An 18,152-nucleotide genomic window follows, 5' to 3' on the forward strand; every position below is an offset into this window, starting at 1 on the left:
TCCAAAGAAACAAACAGTAATTAAGTATCTTACTCCATTAGTCCCTTGAAAATACCACCCTAGCCCTAACCCTCTTAAAGGTTAGAACTAGTTTTTCTAAGTTTGATTATTTGAAATAACGTTATTTTCCAGTCAGTCAATTATTCTGAATTCACTTAGTGAAGTATTCACTAGCTACAGTTACTTCATTACATTTACTACCATGGAGACACACAGCAAAAAACCTTTTCTCATAACAATGCCAAAATACCAACGCTTCTTGAAAATTGAATAAAATGAAATAAATAGGTCTCGTGTGACTTTCCCTTTCTATATCATATAGTTGGAAACTACAGAAGCTCGGCAGAGTTTGCAAACTGTTTGGTCTTAGTCGCTATTGTAAGGGAATATTTCCATTCAATTCTGCAAACAATTTTCCCAGAAGTCTACGACACTGAGAAACAGAAGTGGACATTGAGTTTTTTATTTTTAATGGGCCTTTGAAACCACAAATGCAAATGTTTATTCAGGTGTCTCAAAATCTTGTTTTTGGGACATGATTGCTGCTTCTCCAGGAATATTTGCTACGAAAGGAAATCTCACACACTCCAAATCTGTCTTTCTTGGGAGGAAACATTTGGAAACTCCGCTTCAGAAGAAATGGAACAACAAGTTGCAGTCATGTCTGACCATTGCAATTTTACATCCTTAACAGGCCATTTTTACATTTATAGTAGGGCCATAGGACTTTGCCTATACGAAGGAGTAAAGACACTTTACAGTGAGTTGGGAGGATTAGAGTAACCTGAATGAATGACGCATCTTTGAAACTTCCACGTTACAGGTCTGATTCTTGCTGTTGGTTTTGTACTAGTACAAGTAGTAATATGTTACATTCATGCAGAAATGACAGAATCTGACAACATCAGAACCCCCTTTACATTGGAAGGGGTCTCTGGAGCCCACATGGTCCAATCTCTCGCTCAGAACAGGTCCAACAAGATTGGTTGCTCAGGGTCTTGTCCAGTTGAACATTGAACGTCTCCAAGAACAGCAGATATGAAGTCGGTAAAGAAACAGAACCAGCACTCACAACGTTGAGATCTGTGGCATCTATTTATTGTGCTAGATTTATATCTGCACATCTACTCTGAAGCTTTTTTATTTAAATGTGCTGTATTTCTTTCATTGTTAATAGGAATCCCATTTATGAACACACTTTTGTTTAAATGATTTCTGTAATTGAGGCTAATCTATTCTGGGTTACAAAGTGTCATCACAAACAGTCTCTGTGGGTCTGTCACTTGTTCCAAAATTCTACACGTAAACATACGATGAGAAAGATTATTCTGTCTTGTCTTTATTAGACAGAGGCAGAGAATTAATCATATATTACAGATAATACTTGCTCAAGGGAGAATAAAAGGTATTTTGGTGGGTTTTGATCTCAAAAAACTACTGAGGAGCTACAAAAATAACCAAATTACAGATAAGAAAATATCTTGTTTGCATTAGCCATGCTTCTTTCTCCGGGATCATTTGGAGGTGTTTTGAACCCAAATTTCATAAGGGTTCGTACTACAGAGTAGTTCCCGTAAGTATTCATCTTCTTCAGAAAAAATAGGTTTCTTTGATAATAGGTTTAACAAAGGACAGGCAAGAACCCTGATTAGGGTTCTTTCAATTGGTCTTACATTTTTCTCTCATCTCAGTCTAAAATTAAAACAGAGGAAGAGACAATATGGAGTTTTGTAGGCTTTGTTTTGGGCTTTACCATTAAAAACAGCGTCACCTAATTAGAGGGGGACAGACTGAGATCCATAGCCTTTTTGATTACTTTTATTAAGTTATAATTAGTGTAAAGTGAACTTTAAACAGAGGAGATTCATACTAGAATTTTCCAGGTGTGTATGAGCCAACATTGGTGTGAAGCCAACTGTAGTGACTCCTCTGCTTCCTGAGATAGTTTTAGGATCTGCAGTGCCTGATTCTCCGATGGTATAGATTCCTTACATTTCCTCTCCCATCTCCAATATCTGTGCTACTGCAGCTTCAATATAGGCTGGAGTTGGATGCTGTAATATCCTGAGAATTGGTAACAAATGTTGAGTTTAGTGGAGATTCAGTCTCACAGATTTTAATTATTTCTCCCCTACTCGATGCTCATAGAGCATGTTTAATGATGCGATCCAGATGAGGTCCGTGGTGGGAAGTCCGTTTTCATTATTTATAGGATCCAGGTGATACATTAAGCATTGAGTGGTCACTACAAATGGAAAAAGACATCCTCTTACAGTGCCAGCCCTAGAGGCCTTGCTTAATGGTTGTTCTGCATGTAATTAGTTTTTCTTCTGTATATGCGTAACAGAATTAGTTCTGGGGATTGCAGTGTTGTTAAAACCAGAATGATGGTATATCAGAGACTGGGTTTAAGGACAGCTTTTTTCAATCACCTTCTTTGCTTTTCTTTCTAGTGAATGTAACAGTAACCGGGACTCAGTGTTGTCGTACACCAGTGTACGGAGTAATAGCTCTTACTTGGGCAGTGATGAGATGGGATCAGGTGAGTATATGCATAGGTTACATACATGTTTCTCATACCAGACCCCTTAGCAGAGCTGATAAGTCTTTGCTGATTATAAGCACTTGCATATTTAAGTTGCAAATGTGGTTTCTTCAAAACTAATCACAAGAACATAAAGATAGAGAATTGTTCTTTTTCTAATGAACCACAGTAAATTTGGAATATGGAAGAGCTATTAGGCAGGGATAAGCTGCTTTAGTTATTGGACCTTTGCATTATATGAAAAATCACGAGTATTTTGATCTATGAATTAGAGATAAAGCAGCAATCATTTTTCACCCACTCCAGTGTGAAGGTGTGCTTGTGTCATCTGTGGCCTCATCACAGATTACGTTTGTAAGACAGTTAAAAGCTTTTCATCTTTCCTTTATTAGGAGATGAGCTTCCCAATGATATGAGGATTCCTTTAGACAAGCAAGACAAACTTCATGGCTGTCTGGAACATCTTTTTAACCAGGTCTGTAAAGCATTACTATAACACAGAATCACTTTCTCTTTATCAATGTCAATACAAGAAATTGGAAGTATCAAATTGTTTAATGAAAGCATATTTTGAGGGAAGGCAAACTGTCAAGATTTTGGGGTACAGTGCAAGCAAGTATATTATGGGACAGGGAATCAATTTTGTCAACATTCAAGTTGCCTTGTGTGATTTAAGCAAGGTTGACCTGCCTTAGCTCAGGCATTAGACTAAGGGGAAAAAAGCTTTCATGAAAAAAAGGAAAAGGTGAACAAAATTCTAATACCTTGTATGATCTAAATGGATCGCATTTACAGATCTCAGGAGGGTCCTCGCAAGTTTAGCCAACAGATGTCTTTATAGAGGTATAGCACCAGAGAATTGTTTTGTATTATCTTTTATCTCATCAGCATGTAGATCGTCATTGTGCAAAATGCTGTATTCAATATGAGAGACTCTTGAGGCCAGTTCATGGTTAAAAAGTCTTAATGCTATTTGTCAACGAGAAATCATTCCAAAATACAAATAGTGTAATGGCTTTTGCTTTTTCCCACAAGAGTTCTGTTCAGATTTTCTTCTGCAAGTCTTAGTAACACTGATTGAAAACATTCCAATTGTAGGTTGATGCAATCAATGCACTTCTAAAAGGACCAGTAATAACTAAGGCCTTTGAAGAAACCAAGCACTTTCCAATGGACCACAGTTTGCAAGGTAAAGAAGAAGGTTGATTGTATTTAATAATGTGATTTCCTAGGACTTAAGAGCTTAACATGAATGCACATACACTATACGGCCACACAGAGTTACTTAACTATGCAGTCTACCCAGTCATACATTAAAGGCAGGTACCGTGTCTGACCGTCGAAATTTTGCATCCTTAAAAGGTCATTTTCATGTGCATTCCTTCTGAAACACACAGAACACTTTTCTGTTATATGCCGTTGAATCCTCACAGCTCTTTCACAAGTCTCCAAATCTATCCTTTGGTGTGAACACAGATATGTATCTCAAAAGGTACAAGGTAGAGATAGGTCAGATACAAGGTAAATGGGCTCTCTGATAAGCTGATGAGGGGCTGACCGCTGTAGATCTGAAGCACCAAAAGGTTCTGCCTGAGTTTGCTTAATGACTTATTCTGCTTTTCTTCAGATGGATAATTGCCAGAGTAAACTCATCCTCACATGACACTTATTTTGAAAACTGATTCCCGTAGAGAGCAAACAAATGATACCGTGTTTTCTTTTTCCTCAGGGAGCATGATGAGACTTTGGTCTTAATGGTTTTGGGGCCCAGGATGTGGTTTCTTCTCTCACTGAAATACACAGGACTTTATTTTCTGAACATTTGCTGCATTTCCTTTCCCACTTGAAATCTGAAATGTTTCCTACTATTCCTACTATACTTCAGGTGCTGTAGTCACGCTCCAACCTTTGACAAGCTCTATTTTTAAGTTACAGCAGCAAACTCTAGAAGAGAGCTTTTTCTGCTTCTTTTTCCTGGCTCCAGAAATAACTCCTATGAAGTTCTGTTATATGAACTCATCTCTACACGTTCACATTTATGTAGAATATCTGTTAGTCTTTCCATGCACTGTTTGAATGAAGTGAAGAAATAACAGACACCCTGTGTTCACTTCCGTTATTTTATTTTGCTTAAACAGAGTCTCATTTATTAAAAGTAGATTAATTACACTGAGAGAGTCTTTTAGTTAACTGAAGTTGACTGAAGATCCCACATTCATCACACTAACAGACAAGCCCTGCTTACATTCAGCTGGAATCCTGCACCAAAGTGTCTGTTTTATAGCTACATAGACACCTTTCAGTGATGGATGTAAATTTGAATGCTATCCTGTTTCTGTTCATGAGCAGTTATTTGGCACAGTTTTTCTGTGTTTCTCTGTCTGCTTATGCATTTTATCACCAACAATGGGGTATTTGGCTTAGCTACATAGCTAAGTCATGGAGGATAAATCTCCCCTCTGTAATTAAATAATTAGCTTCCATCAGGTGAAAGAAAGCAGAATATTTCATAACTTCTCATCAGTATTATGGGATGTGACAACTGCAGCCAAAAAGTTGATCTGATTCTGCACAGCCAGAGACTCTAGATCTACCCGATATAGCTGCCTGCACCTTATTAAAGGCAGAGAAAACAGAAGGGAATTCTGTGCTTTGTGAGTAGTGTAGAGCTCCCTTCGCGGTGCATGTCACCCATGTACATAACTTTTAGTCCACAGTCCTGAAAACAATGCTAGGAGACTGCTGATCATGAGATTATAGGAATAGTCTTTTTTTCCTTCTGTATTAGATCTACTTAAGAACCTTTTTCATTCACAGTTGTTGCTATTGATACTGTATCTCTGCTTTCATCTGTATACACATTATAACTCATAAGCCGCTCTCACCTATGTAGCATTTCCTTAATGGCTAACAAACTTCATTTTGTCTAGAATTTAAACAGAAGGAAGAAACCACAGTTAGGTGCCGGAATAATATTCAAGCCAGCGTTCAAGAAGATCCATGGAACCTTCCATTGCGCATCAAGAACCTTGTTGAAATCATACAAAAACATGTGGAAGGTCTGTAGATAAGGAAAAGTTTATCGGCTTCGGGGAGAAAAGATCTTGATCTAATCAAGTCTAGCAGTTCACTTTATCATTTTATCTCAATTTGTAATAAGGCTGTACTGGGCTCTAGAGAAGAACAGGTAAAACAGGTTATTGTTTGCAGAGTCCCAGTGCTGTATGGTAAAATCTGACCTGTGCAGCAATTCCAAAGAACTTTCTCTCCCTGATTTCACCAGCGCATTCAGACAGAATGGTATCAGACTGATCTATTTCCCTGTGCTTTTTTTAACCCTTTTAGAAAATGGAGAGAGATGCTTGATATATTCCAAAATGAAATGAATGCTAATCAGACACTACAACATCCTAAACTATTGCAGTCTGGTTGAACTGGAACAGGAGCTGAATCTGATGTTTACAGACCAGTGCAAAGCACTGGACAGAAATCACCTCCTTAGGGATTCATCTACATGTGCAATTTGTTTCCAATAATTCATGGTAGTTAACAGAGCATTTAGCCTGTAAAATTCTTTGATTTACACCTTGTTTCTTTTTCAGTTGTTAACATGTCTGTGCGAGTAAGGACTACTAGAGTAAATAGAAATGGCCACGCAGGGGCCAGGGATTGTGGGGAATGAGGAGACTGTTAACCAAATGCAATCAAATCTACCTTGGTATCATGTTGACTAGAGCATTCCTTTTCTTCACTGTTTTAGATGGGAAGAATCAGCTGCTTTTGGCCTTGTTAAAATGCACAGGTATGGGATTTTGATTTGTTGCAAAACAACATCGTATGTACAGAAGTCCCTAACACTTAGAGTTTTATGTGCATGCATGTGCATACATCAGAATGTTATGTTTTTCCTTAGCATTTAGGTTTTTCCCTGGCATTTTATGCTAACATTTCTCATGCTCTGCATCTAGGGCAACTTTCCATGCATCTGACATCTGTTCTTCAGTTTACATTATTTCAGTTCACTGTAGGCTGCTTGTGTTACCTGGCTGACCGCTGATGTTTCACAAGCACTGTTTTTCTTTTTACTGTCTTCATTTTTTCCTTTGCACAATCCTCCTTCCCAGATGGCCTTTACTGTTTCCTGCTGTGGTGAGAACATGCAGCAAAAATGAGACCTATTGCACAACTTTCTGTGAGACCATGGACTCTGTCATCTTTCCAAACAGAGCAGACGTGTTAGGAGTTAGGATTGTGTATACTGAGATTACAGCCAGGAGCAGACTAAGAACCTAAATGTGCAGGTAGCACCTAAATACACTGTGGACATCATTAATCAGTTACCATGCACAAAACACTGTGCTCGCAGATCAAGGGACAGGCCTTTCCCAGGAGTGAATGTGCAGTCTTTTTGTAATTGAAACACCTACTTGGTTTACTTTTGTTTGAAAATGAGATAATAAATAATTGGAATAGGCTGTCGTTATTTCACTGTGCCAGACTTGATTCTCAAGTCTTCATAGAATGAAGATGAGAGATTTGTATGGCTCTAAGTCACCTCTCAGCTCCTGCCAGGGCTGGTCCATGAGTCTGTCCAAACCAGCCTGTGGCACCAGCCTAGTGTCCATAAAGGCTGTTTTTACTGTTAGCAGATATAACGACTCCCTAAGTCTCTACCTGTCCCCCATCTCCTGCAGCATTTCCATGAACATCCTCTGGAACGAATGGAGGAGCAGATGGCACTGAACTGGCTATGGCAGCTTTATGGCACCAGGGATTCCCTTGCCTTGAGGGCAGTCCTAAGCTCTCTTTGCCTTACTTCCAGCAGTACAGAGGTGTACTGCTAGGATTGGTTGCCCTGAAGTTGAGAATGTGGCCCAGGGCCTGGAGTGTATTAGTCGGTCTATTGTGTTCAGCGCTTTATAAAAATAATCCAGATCTTCAGAGCCTCTGGGTGATGTCTTTAGCTTCTTTCTCTGGGGAACACTGCCTTGACAATGCGAGACTGCTGTACTGCAGTGCCTGCTGGAGGAGCCCAGGGTGCCTGGGAAGTAGCTCTTCACTTATTCATGTGCCTCTTTGGCCTGCAATCCCCTTAAGTGTGACGGGGTTGATTTGACCAGCATGTGGCTGCCTGGCAGGCAGACTGGAAGCAAAGTTAACACAGGGGAAATTCTCCCAGGAAACATAAACCAATTGGTACCCTATGGGCAGGCCCAGTTAATGTATTAAGCATATGGGAAGCCCAGAAAATACAGATGGGTGGGGGAAGATGAATCTCTAATAGCCCAGGAGAGAAGTAATGGCAGAGACCTCCTTTCAAGAATTCTCTTGCTTCTGTAAACATAAAAAGAAGGGAATCGGTCCAGATATGGCACTAAGGAGTTACAGCTCTTCCCAGTCAGAAGAATGAGCATGCAGATGGCAGAGGTAGTAATAAACAATCAAGTGGACTAGAAAATTTTTGAACGTGCATGTGCTCCAGCTATGCTGTCTTTATCTATACACCCAGGTCACACAGCAAGAAGAGGTTATCTGTTAAGTCTGTGCAAAGCTACCGCAGAAGCCAAATGTCATGCACGCACACACACACACACACGCAAACTGCTTCTTTGGCAGTGAGATTAAAGACATGTATACTCATGACGTCTTTATGCTTCTCTCCCCTTTTCTGGCAGATACTGAGCTACAGCTGAGACGTGATTCCATCTTCTGTCAGTCCCTTGTGGCTGCTATTTGCACCTTTTCAGAGCAGTTACTGGCTGCTCTCAACTATCGATACAACAACAATGGGGAATACGAAGAGAGCAGCAGAGACGCCAGCAGAAAATGGCTGGAACAGATAGCAGCCACTGGTGTTTTGCTAAACTACCAGTCTCTTCTCTCCCCCAGTGTGGTAAGATGAAGAGTTGTGGCACCCTTGGGTCTGCCCACACTTGCCTGTATGCTTCTCTGCCACTCACAGCACAGCCAGAGCCCTTCATCCTAGCAGCATGTTTAGACTGTCACTACAGCAACCTCTGGAGATTCCCGCTGCTGACAACCATGTGCCAATATTCCATATCCCATCATTTTCATCTCCTCACAAATACTGGGCCCACTGTCACGCTAGAACACTATAGGAATTCACACACTCCAAATAGTGCCTTCGTATTTGGAGAAATGCTGCTGCATTTAGGGAGGTTTTACTGCTCAGTTGTTGGTGACGCATGTGTGGCCTGCCATCTTCTGGTGAAAACACACATTTCAACAAAGAGGTGAGAAAGTTCTGAGTATTTCAAGAGTTCGGACAACATGAAAATCTAGGCTTTTGTTCATACACTGGACACTTTTATAGAATAGATAGACTGCAGTCTCTCTCTCACTTCCGTGGTGCTGGTGTTTGAGGCACCATGTCTAAGGAGGAGAGGAGCTGGTCTTGCATAGTTCATCTGCACCTAATGAACAGGTAAGCCACAGCTACAGTAGATAAGCTACTGCAACTGTAAAAATGTTAAGAAAAAAGGACCATAAAAAAGATAAGTTGCTCTGACACTATAGAGAAGCGACTTTTTTTGGGACTTTAAACATTGTAGATTGAGTGTGTTGGTTTTTTTAAATAAGATCCAAACTATATGTGTATGTAATTATTTCTTCACATTGCATGGAAAGTATGGACATTTATTTCACAGTAACTGATAGGCTGTTCTTCACATTTGTAGGTGTAGAGTAAAGTTTGGAGAAAGAGATCCCTTCAAACTTATTCGGTCCTTAAACCTCTCTACTCTCTGTGAATCACATCAAATGACATCTAAGCAAAGGGTAGCTAAACCCGTATCACAAAGTTAAAGAGTCATTAGTAATTACCTGGCTGGGATGGAGTTAATGGAAAGCTCCACACTCTGCTCTAGGTCTCCTCAACCAAAGCATTCCCATAACAACTATACCTTCCTGCCATTGATCTCTTTCTGACAGATTATAACCTATTTATATCTGTTTCTTTGCTCTACAGAAGGAGGAGCGTACCATGCTGGAAGACATCCAGGTCACTCTGACTGAACTGGACAAAGTTGCCTTCTATTTCAAGCAGCTGGATGAAAGTCTTGTAGCAAGTGAGTATTCTCTGTTTCTTTGAAGCTCTTTTTTTCTTGTTTGTTTTATGGGTTAATATCTTCCATGATTATAAATCTAACAGACCATGTCAGACCTGGAGAGCACTGAGCAGCTTCTCTGAAGCACTGTTGCATTCCCTCAGCTTCCACTGCAAACACACAGCATAAAAAGCAGGACTGACATCGTGGGGTGCTGGTGGCATGTTCTGTGATTTGTAACTATGGTCTGTGCCAGTGTACCTTACCTGTGTGATTTCACACACAGGAAGATATGTCAGATGATGAGCAGTTCCTGACAGATGTCTGTAATTCACCACATTACCTAAAGTAGAAGGACTGTCCCTCCCCAGCTTTTCTGTGTCCCACCCTGCCAGATCGCTCTCCGTGTTTACTGACTATGAGATGCCATGAAACAAGATGGGATTTTAATTATTAACCATGTTTATTGTATTAGCATCAAATGTCATGCTAGGTCATGCTAACTGTGTATCTTTTTAAGTATAGTATTTCAGAGCCTGCATTCTCTCAATAAAGGCTCTCCCTTATTCATCTAATGGTGGAGATGTGAAATGTCATTAGATAATCTAACAAACTCAGATAGCAATGGTATCCTGCTGTGGTAAAGCAGCGAGTGTTTTATCTTTATTTCTCCAGATACTCATGTCTTCTACCACATTGAAGGAAGTCGTCAGGCCTTGAAGGTTATCTTTTATCTTGACAGCTACTACTTCTCCAAACTGCCTTCTCGGTTTCAGAACGGGGGAAGCTTGAAACTGCACACGGTGCTCTTTACAAAAGGTGTCTGTAAAAAGCTTTCTTGAGAAAAATAAGCTAACTGATGATGTTGAAAGAGTCAAAATAAAGAATGACCATGAAGCTCTTAACATAATGCAGCTGAGAACTACAGACATATTTAAGAAGCAGATGTTTCTATTCTAGGAAGACCTGGGGAGTGCTAGATTTTAGAGTAAGACACAGTCATGAGAACAAGATATGCCTGTTTGGGGCTTTTTTATGCATTCTTGTAAAGGCCATAGAGATATTATATTGGACTACATGGACAATCTGATCTAGTATGGTATCAGGAGATGTTCCCAGGCTATAGAGAAGTGTTTTTAAAAGCATACACCATGACAGAATCATCTGGGCTGGAAATTGACTTGATAAGCAAATATTCACACCAAGATACAATACAGGACATTTCCTTCAAGGGGATAATAATGGAGAGTAATTGCTGTTAGACAGAACTGCTTTCTGTGAAGCTCACCTTTATGATACTACCACTATATTCCCATACTGGGAAATGCGTTAAATTTATGCAGTAACAGAATCAGCCTTGACATGATCCAACAGTCATTTGCTGAGCAGTGAGATGATATAGAGATAAATAAATAAATGAATAAAAAGAAAACTAATAACATAGGTTTAGTAAAATGTTTTCTTCTTCAGCTCTGGAGAGTATGGAGGGGCAATCACAACCAGCTGGCTCACCTCTAGAAGAACTTCCACAGCAAATTAATGGTATTTCACTTGAAAAAGTGCAGCAATACTACCGTAAGCTCAGGTATTTCATGCTTCTCCTTTTCCTTAAAAGACATTGAAAAGAGTGCTCCTTGCTAAGGACCTTAAAATTTAACAAAAAAGAGATTCCGTTTCTGATGGTTTCTTGTACAAATATGGGGTTTGGAGATCCTTATTGTGTGGGAAACTTGTTAATTTTCTTCCCATAGTTAAGCTCATTCTGAAGTAGTGCACTGTACAGGATGAAATTCCCATCTAATTTGACTTCAGAATTTTGTGCAGAGCTAAAATTGCATAAAAAAGGGGATTTGGAATATTTTAGTATAGACTGTAAATTACTGCAATCAAAATGGTTCAATAAGAAAGCAGATCTTGAAGTACAAGATTTTTAGCATAGCCTTCTCAGATGTTTTATACAAGATAGTATACTTACATGTGCTTGAAATGAGACACACCAACTAATGTAGTCCTTGCTGGCCTTTTTGCAGGACATTTTACCTAGAGAGATCAAACTTGCCCACTGATTCCAATACTACTGCAGTGAAGATTGACCAGGTATTGTTATTGTGTTTATTTCTACAATAAATTCTCTCATAGAAATATTATCCTACATCTCTAAAATCCCAGTCGTGGGATACCTGTATGGCAGACCTGTACAAACCCAAACACCATTTAAAAAATGTTCCCTACCCTAAAGAAGCCATCTGAATTTCTCTGAAGCTTGGCTACAGTTCTTTTGTTTGGAAGAACATGGGCAGAACTGGGGTAGACGCAAAACCCTTAACTTAGGCACTAATAAGACTCCATATCACCCTGACTGCCCCTGCTAAATATGGTATCTGATGTTAGACAGAGTGAATTAATTTTCCTCTTCCACAGATGCATGAAAATGAACAAACGTTCAAATTGCAAGTTATGCTTTGTTCACAGTTACAGAAGAAAACAACAGGATCTCGTGTAAAGGCAGGCTGTCTAACTGGGGCGGGTGACGTGAATATATGCATGTAAGGCATTAAATACTGCTGCAGGGAAGACAAAATCAGAGGCTATCTTTGCAATTGTAATATACATTGTAAACAATCTATGTGATTTGTGATAACTGAAAAAAATTGCCCCAAGCCTAAGTAATTGTTTGTATTTTTCCACTTCCAAAGTTCATATGTATTCTAAATAGTTGTTACTGTGTGGCCGTTAATCTTGTGTAGATTATTGTGCTTAGAGATAAGATAAAGAATTGTAAATGTCTTTATAACGGAAGGTGTAAGTATGCCACTGATGCATTTTTTTATTGCTTTGTTTAGCTTATTCGCCCCATTAATGCAATGGATGAGCTTTGCAGGCTGATGAAGTCTTTCATTAATACAAAACCAACCCAGTCAGGATATTCTAGCAGTAACACATCAGGAGCTGGCCTGCTACCCATATCCTCTGAGCTCTGTTATCGACTTGGAGCCTGTCAGATTACTATGTGCGGCACTGGGATGCAGAGGTGAGATTTAAGAAACCTATGTGTTACTGGTGTGATGAGAACTTTTGTCCTTTTTAGAGATTTGAGCAGTATATTTGATTCTGTTCAAAGCAATAGAAAGGTAGATCATAAGGGACTATAATAAGGACCTAAATCTACTGCCATCTTTATTTTAGGGTAGGTTGTGACTTTTAATACTTTTGTTAATAATTAGTATTGACACACAAACTTTTTTATGTTTCAGTGCATCAACCAATGCAACTGACTGAGTGATCTCATTGCATATAACTTTCAGGCAATGTTGTCTTCCATCACACACTGAAAATGTAGGAAGTTGCTTAAAAATAGCTTTAGAATCTTGGTGTGTGCAAGCATTGATTCTAAACACACCACTGTTCTTCCAGTGTCTCAAAACCATTGAGTAAAGAAAAGATTCATTTGTGAATAACTTTATATAAATCAGTGCAGAAGAGCAGTGAAACATAGCCTTGTAGTAATGATGCTGGAGACTCAAACAATTGCAGTATCTAGGTGTAACGAGACTGGAAATGCCGGACTGGGGTCATTTTAGAGTTTTGTAAGTAAAAAAACGAAAAAAGTAAATATAAGAACACTAGCTAACACAAGTCATCCTTAACAGGTCAGTGTCCTGTAGATACCTATTTATACATTTTTAAATATGATCTGTGATTTTAATATCTCTTGTTCCCATGTTCAGAAGTACATTGAGTGTGTCCCTGGAGCAAGCAGCCATACTGGCTCGAAGTCATGGACTTTTGCCCAAGTGTATCATGCAAGCTACAGACATCATGCGAAAGCAAGTAGGTATTTGGATGTGTGTCTGCTACGTGCCACCATTTTCATTCCAGTAACATCACTGTGCAAACACCAATTTATTTCAGTGTGGTACTGTATTTTGTGCACTACAAAACCATATAGCCGAAGTGCCATTAATGTCTGAATAGCTACACATATATTTGACAGGAGCAAATTAACTTTTGCACGTACAGCCATTACAGCAATTAAAATATATCCCTAAGCGTACATTATTTAAAGTGTGTGCCGTGATGGTTAGAAAGTAGACGCTATCCAGTATATTTAAGACAATTTCTGTATATAAAAACCCCAAGTCTCAATCACAGTGTTAAATAGTAGAAATCCCCTAGTGCTAGATAGCAGTGCTCGTAAAGTGCTTTGGGACTAATTCCATCTTTTAAGTAAACACAGATGACTAATGTAGCCACCCAATGGATTCCAAATCTTCTAAAAGTAGTTAATGGATTCTCAGATAGAAACCATACTCCCATTATAATATTTTCCCCTAAGGATCAGATGCTTTATCGATACTGTCAGTACTATAAATTCTCTGTTTCCTTAGGGACCAAGGGTTGAAATCTCTGCCAAGAATCTGAAAGTGATGGACCAAATGCCACAGTGTGCACCTCGGTAGGTTATTATGTGTCATGCATTTTATCTGAGTGCTGGTTTTATGTTTCTGTAACAATTGTGGAGTTCCTGTTATAACCAAAGATCTCCTTAGCAGCAACAGTGGAAAAAAGAAAAAATTCCTGTTCTTCTTTCTCACTGTACTAAACTAAGTGCACTGTAGATTAATCAGCTTTGCTGCTTACAATTTGCAGATCATTAACTTCAAAGGTTTCTGCATTTTCTGAATACAACACAACTGATCAGAGAGGAGGGTCTTTTTTGGACTGTTGCTGTGAGTTGGCAAAGCTAGTGATTGACAGCCCTCTGTGGAATGCTTAGAAAGAAGAATTCCTAAATGGCAAATCTGACTGCAGATATGCAAAGATAATTCATAGGCTAATACCATTGCGTGCTTAGGAGAGCTTGACTGTTTAGTTATGGCAGAGCAGGTTTAAGAGCAAGGACTTCAAGTCAGAGTAACCATACAGTAATGCAGCTCTAAGGAAGATCAGTTGCCCAGGGTTAGGTATGTTTTGTCTAGAAGACAACTTTGAAAAGCACTGTACATTTGTGAATCCTACTGCACCTAACGGGAGCTAGAGATGTTCATCATCTCTCTCTACAGGATAAGAATACCTTTATTTTTAAGGGAAGTATCTCTTTTTGGTCAATTTCCTCCCATTTCATATATCCGAGAGAAGAGAATATTCTTTAATAAACTGTAACACAGCATTTTCCCACAATGGTAGTAACAAATAGTTATGATTTAGATGACAATATATACAGAATCAGTCTGTACAAGTATCAGAGAAGCTTCTGATTCTACTCTTGTTGGCATTGTTTACATGAAGGAAAACAGTTCCGGCATGCAGGAATCAGCATCAGAAAAGATCCAGGAAAGTCTGTGCCATCCCTTCAGATAGAGCGGGTGTATTTGCTAGTGCTAGAGTCCTCCAAAGAACATATTCATTCAGTGTCAAGAAGACTTCCTTAAGACACTGGTATCTTATTCACCCATTAAGACTTCTGAGTTAGTCTAAACAAGCCCCGCCTCTTCCCCCCCATCTGCTCTGCAAAATTAGCAGTTTATAGGAAATTATTTTAAACTTTAGAGACTGTGATGATGCTTACCGTAACAGTCTGGCCTTGGTTTATTTTCTCAGAGACCTTAAAAAGAACAATATTTTGCATTTAGAACCTTATCCTTCTGTTGGATTGTAATTGCTATTTCAAAAAGGAATAAAGTAATAGTCTGTGTTGGCTCCTGTACCATGTCCCCAGTGTCATACATCAGCGTTTTAGCAGCATTATTAATGGCTGTACATTACTTTAGTTCCATTTTTATGACCATAACAGCATGCTATGTTCAAAAAGAAACAGCTTTACAAACAAATCATGAGATGAGGCATTTCTCTTCTTTCGTATACTCTCTAAATCACAATGACAAATTCCAGGACTTGGATTATTTCAGGGCAATAAAGCTCAGATACATGTGTTCCTACTGGGTTCCATCATCATCATGTGAAATAAAACTGAGCAAAGTTAAAAGGAGATCTGGTGAATTAATGTTAATTATCAGGGTTATATTTCCTATCATTGAGGTTTGTCAAACTCTGTAGTAGCAGTCTTGAAAGAGAAGTTATAAAAGACTCGAGTTTATTCAAATGTAAAGTAGAAAAAGCCAAGAAAAAGCTACCATAAACAGTCATATATGAATGACAGTCACGATGCGCTTAGGTTTAACCACTGGTCTCAATTTGCTAATCTTGCGATTCACAGAATTTCTGTGAAAACACAATTACGGATTTTAAAGTTTGTTCTACCATGTCAACAAGCACATATGTTCTTTTATCCGTTTGGTATCCCAGTCTGTATGAGGGGTGAACTCTTTCGTTCAGGAAAAATGCTGGACTGAGTTTAAAACAAAAGAAATAGAGAGAAGGGACTGTTGAAGACCCAAATTGGGCCAAAGTTAAAAGGGAGTGGTGGAAAGTCTCAAATAGTATTTAAACAATGATTGTAAATACTTTAGTTAATAAATCACTAGTGGCACTTCTAATCTTGCAATTATTAAAATTAAAAATAATGGTATTCTTGATATTGGATTACCTCTAAAGCTTGCAGAATGATAAAGGAGAAGTTGACTCTCATATACTATGCCAATAACTTTATGTTATCATCCTTATGACGAGATAATACTGTACTCTTCATCTGCCTTAAAGACTCTATAGGTTGTGCCAGCCACCTACAGATGGGGATTTGTAGAAGTGAGAGAGGTACCTACATTGCAGCATTGTTAAAGCATTCAGCTATGAGCAGCCCTGTCTGAGGACCGATGCTAACTGAAACTGATGGCGCTGAATCAAGAGAGGAAGAGATATAGCTCTGGTTGAGTAGGAGATGAACCTGCTGGACCCAGGCACCAAGAATCTGCCTTCGAACTCCTGCAGCACGTGCAGGGATTCCTGTATTTCTTTGACTTCTTGAAGAAATTCTTGAAACAAACACCATAGAGCTAAGATGGATGTTACTGCCATTTGCTAGATGCCTGGAAAAGTGACAATTATATTTCAAGAAAGCGCAGTTTTACTGGTGACTCGTTTGTGCTGCCACCTAAAAGTTGTGGACTTCAAGATACGGATTGGTTAAGAAAATCTAGAACGACGCATATCTCTCTCCCTGTACTGCATCTGGCATCCATTTAATTGCCAGCATAGTTTTGGTCAGCGTCCTTGAGCAGTAGCTTCATAAACACCACTTTTTCATGAACTGACCTGCACTTTTGAACAACGAATAGCACAATCTATGGTTTATTCAAACATGAACATAACAAATTTCTTCTGGAGTAATTTTCCACTTCAGCCCAGTGAGAACCAATCTCTCTATGCTGCAGAGTATACATTCCATAATACTTCTTAACATTATTTCATTTTACTTACTGTAGCTTTCAGGTTTTTGATTAACTCTTTTTACTAATGCCCTATTATGTACTCTGGAAATACAGTACTATTTAAGAGAAGAGATTGGGAGTGAAGGATTTTAAAGGAAACTTTACAAAGGAAAAATACGGTCTTATAATCTGATTATTTGAACAGATGTAGTTTTTAAAACAGGTCAGAAGAACTATACTTATTTATGTGGAGTGGAATATGTGTTTTCGATCATGTTATTATATATACAAGATTTAAATAAAAAATATATTGTTTAAAATGGGACCAATATGCTGGCAATTACACAGCTACTCCCAGTTTACTGAAAAAAAAAATCTACATTATTTAAAATCTTTCAATATTTAAGTAGCCTTTAATACAGTTATTAAGATGTATTAGGGATGCTTTTAAGTTAAAAGAAAAAGGAATCATGTATATAATGTACTTTATTTTTTCTTGTTTGAAAAATTGTTCTCCATTCTGTCAGTATTATCCTAAGCGCAGTAATTTTTTCCAAATTACTGGCTGAAACTAATTGAAACATGTCAGCAGTCTCAGGACAAAAATAATGTTCTTTTGGAGTGAGTGCCTTAATATGACCACCCGTCCCTAACGAATTTCAATTGTAGCAGGTGTCAGCAGAAGAGTTTATAGAAAACTTACCATTCCTCTGTTTCTCCACAGCCTCGTTTAAAACAGTTCATAGTCAGGAGATCCAGAAGCGCTTTGCAGTGATGTATATTCTAGAAAATAAAGGTTTGGGGTTTTTATTTGTGACGTTGTTTGGTTTTTAGCTGGCTTAATTTCATTTTATTAACATCCAAACCAACTCAAAAACTAAAAGTAGACTTCTTCCATTTGGATATGAAGGTCTCTTAAATTTTTTTAATCTACACTTCAACAGAAAATGGCTTATGACAAGTTTGGGGATGCAGATTGTTCTGAACCTTGTTTCTTAATTTTTTGATTTTTTTTTTTTTTTTCTTCACACTCAGACTGAGATGATTTTGGGGAAGGAACGTGTTTTGTTTAATCTCTTACATCTGTTTCCTCTGACCTACAGCAACCTGTTGCAGGGAACTAGGACAACCCGTCAATCGCCAGCTGTCAGATACAGGGGTTTGTTACCGAGTATCCATTTTGTACTGCAGCCAGATGAGCAGATCATTACT

At 38.7% G+C, this 18,152-nt stretch overlaps 1 protein-coding gene across 2 annotated transcripts in view; it reads left to right on the forward strand.

Annotated features, from left to right (window-relative positions):
• Window positions 1–17,750, forward strand: part of PREX1 (phosphatidylinositol-3,4,5-trisphosphate dependent Rac exchange factor 1) — a 176,825-nt gene extending 159,075 nt beyond the window's left edge. For both annotated transcript variants that reach the window (XM_076351609.1, XM_076351610.1), the window contains exons 27-40: window positions 2,454–2,542; window positions 2,938–3,020; window positions 3,644–3,734; window positions 5,476–5,604; window positions 6,306–6,347; window positions 8,221–8,438; window positions 9,534–9,633; window positions 10,288–10,431; window positions 11,083–11,197; window positions 11,643–11,709; window positions 12,456–12,643; window positions 13,341–13,443; window positions 14,001–14,068; window positions 16,273–17,750. In XM_076351609.1, the coding sequence (XP_076207724.1) occupies window positions 2,454–2,542; window positions 2,938–3,020; window positions 3,644–3,734; window positions 5,476–5,604; window positions 6,306–6,347; window positions 8,221–8,438; window positions 9,534–9,633; window positions 10,288–10,431; window positions 11,083–11,197; window positions 11,643–11,709; window positions 12,456–12,643; window positions 13,341–13,443; window positions 14,001–14,068; window positions 16,273–16,315 (1,480 nt within the window). In that variant the 3' untranslated portion in view covers window positions 16,316–17,750. The remainder of the gene's footprint in view (window positions 1–2,453; window positions 2,543–2,937; window positions 3,021–3,643; window positions 3,735–5,475; window positions 5,605–6,305; window positions 6,348–8,220; window positions 8,439–9,533; window positions 9,634–10,287; window positions 10,432–11,082; window positions 11,198–11,642; window positions 11,710–12,455; window positions 12,644–13,340; window positions 13,444–14,000; window positions 14,069–16,272) is intronic.
• The last annotated feature ends 402 nt before the right edge of the window (window positions 17,751–18,152 follow it).

The sequence above is a fragment of the Aptenodytes patagonicus genome, chromosome 14, assembly GCF_965638725.1.
Source record: "Aptenodytes patagonicus chromosome 14, bAptPat1.pri.cur, whole genome shotgun sequence".
In the NCBI taxonomy this organism is placed as follows: domain Eukaryota; kingdom Metazoa; phylum Chordata; class Aves; order Sphenisciformes; family Spheniscidae; genus Aptenodytes; species Aptenodytes patagonicus.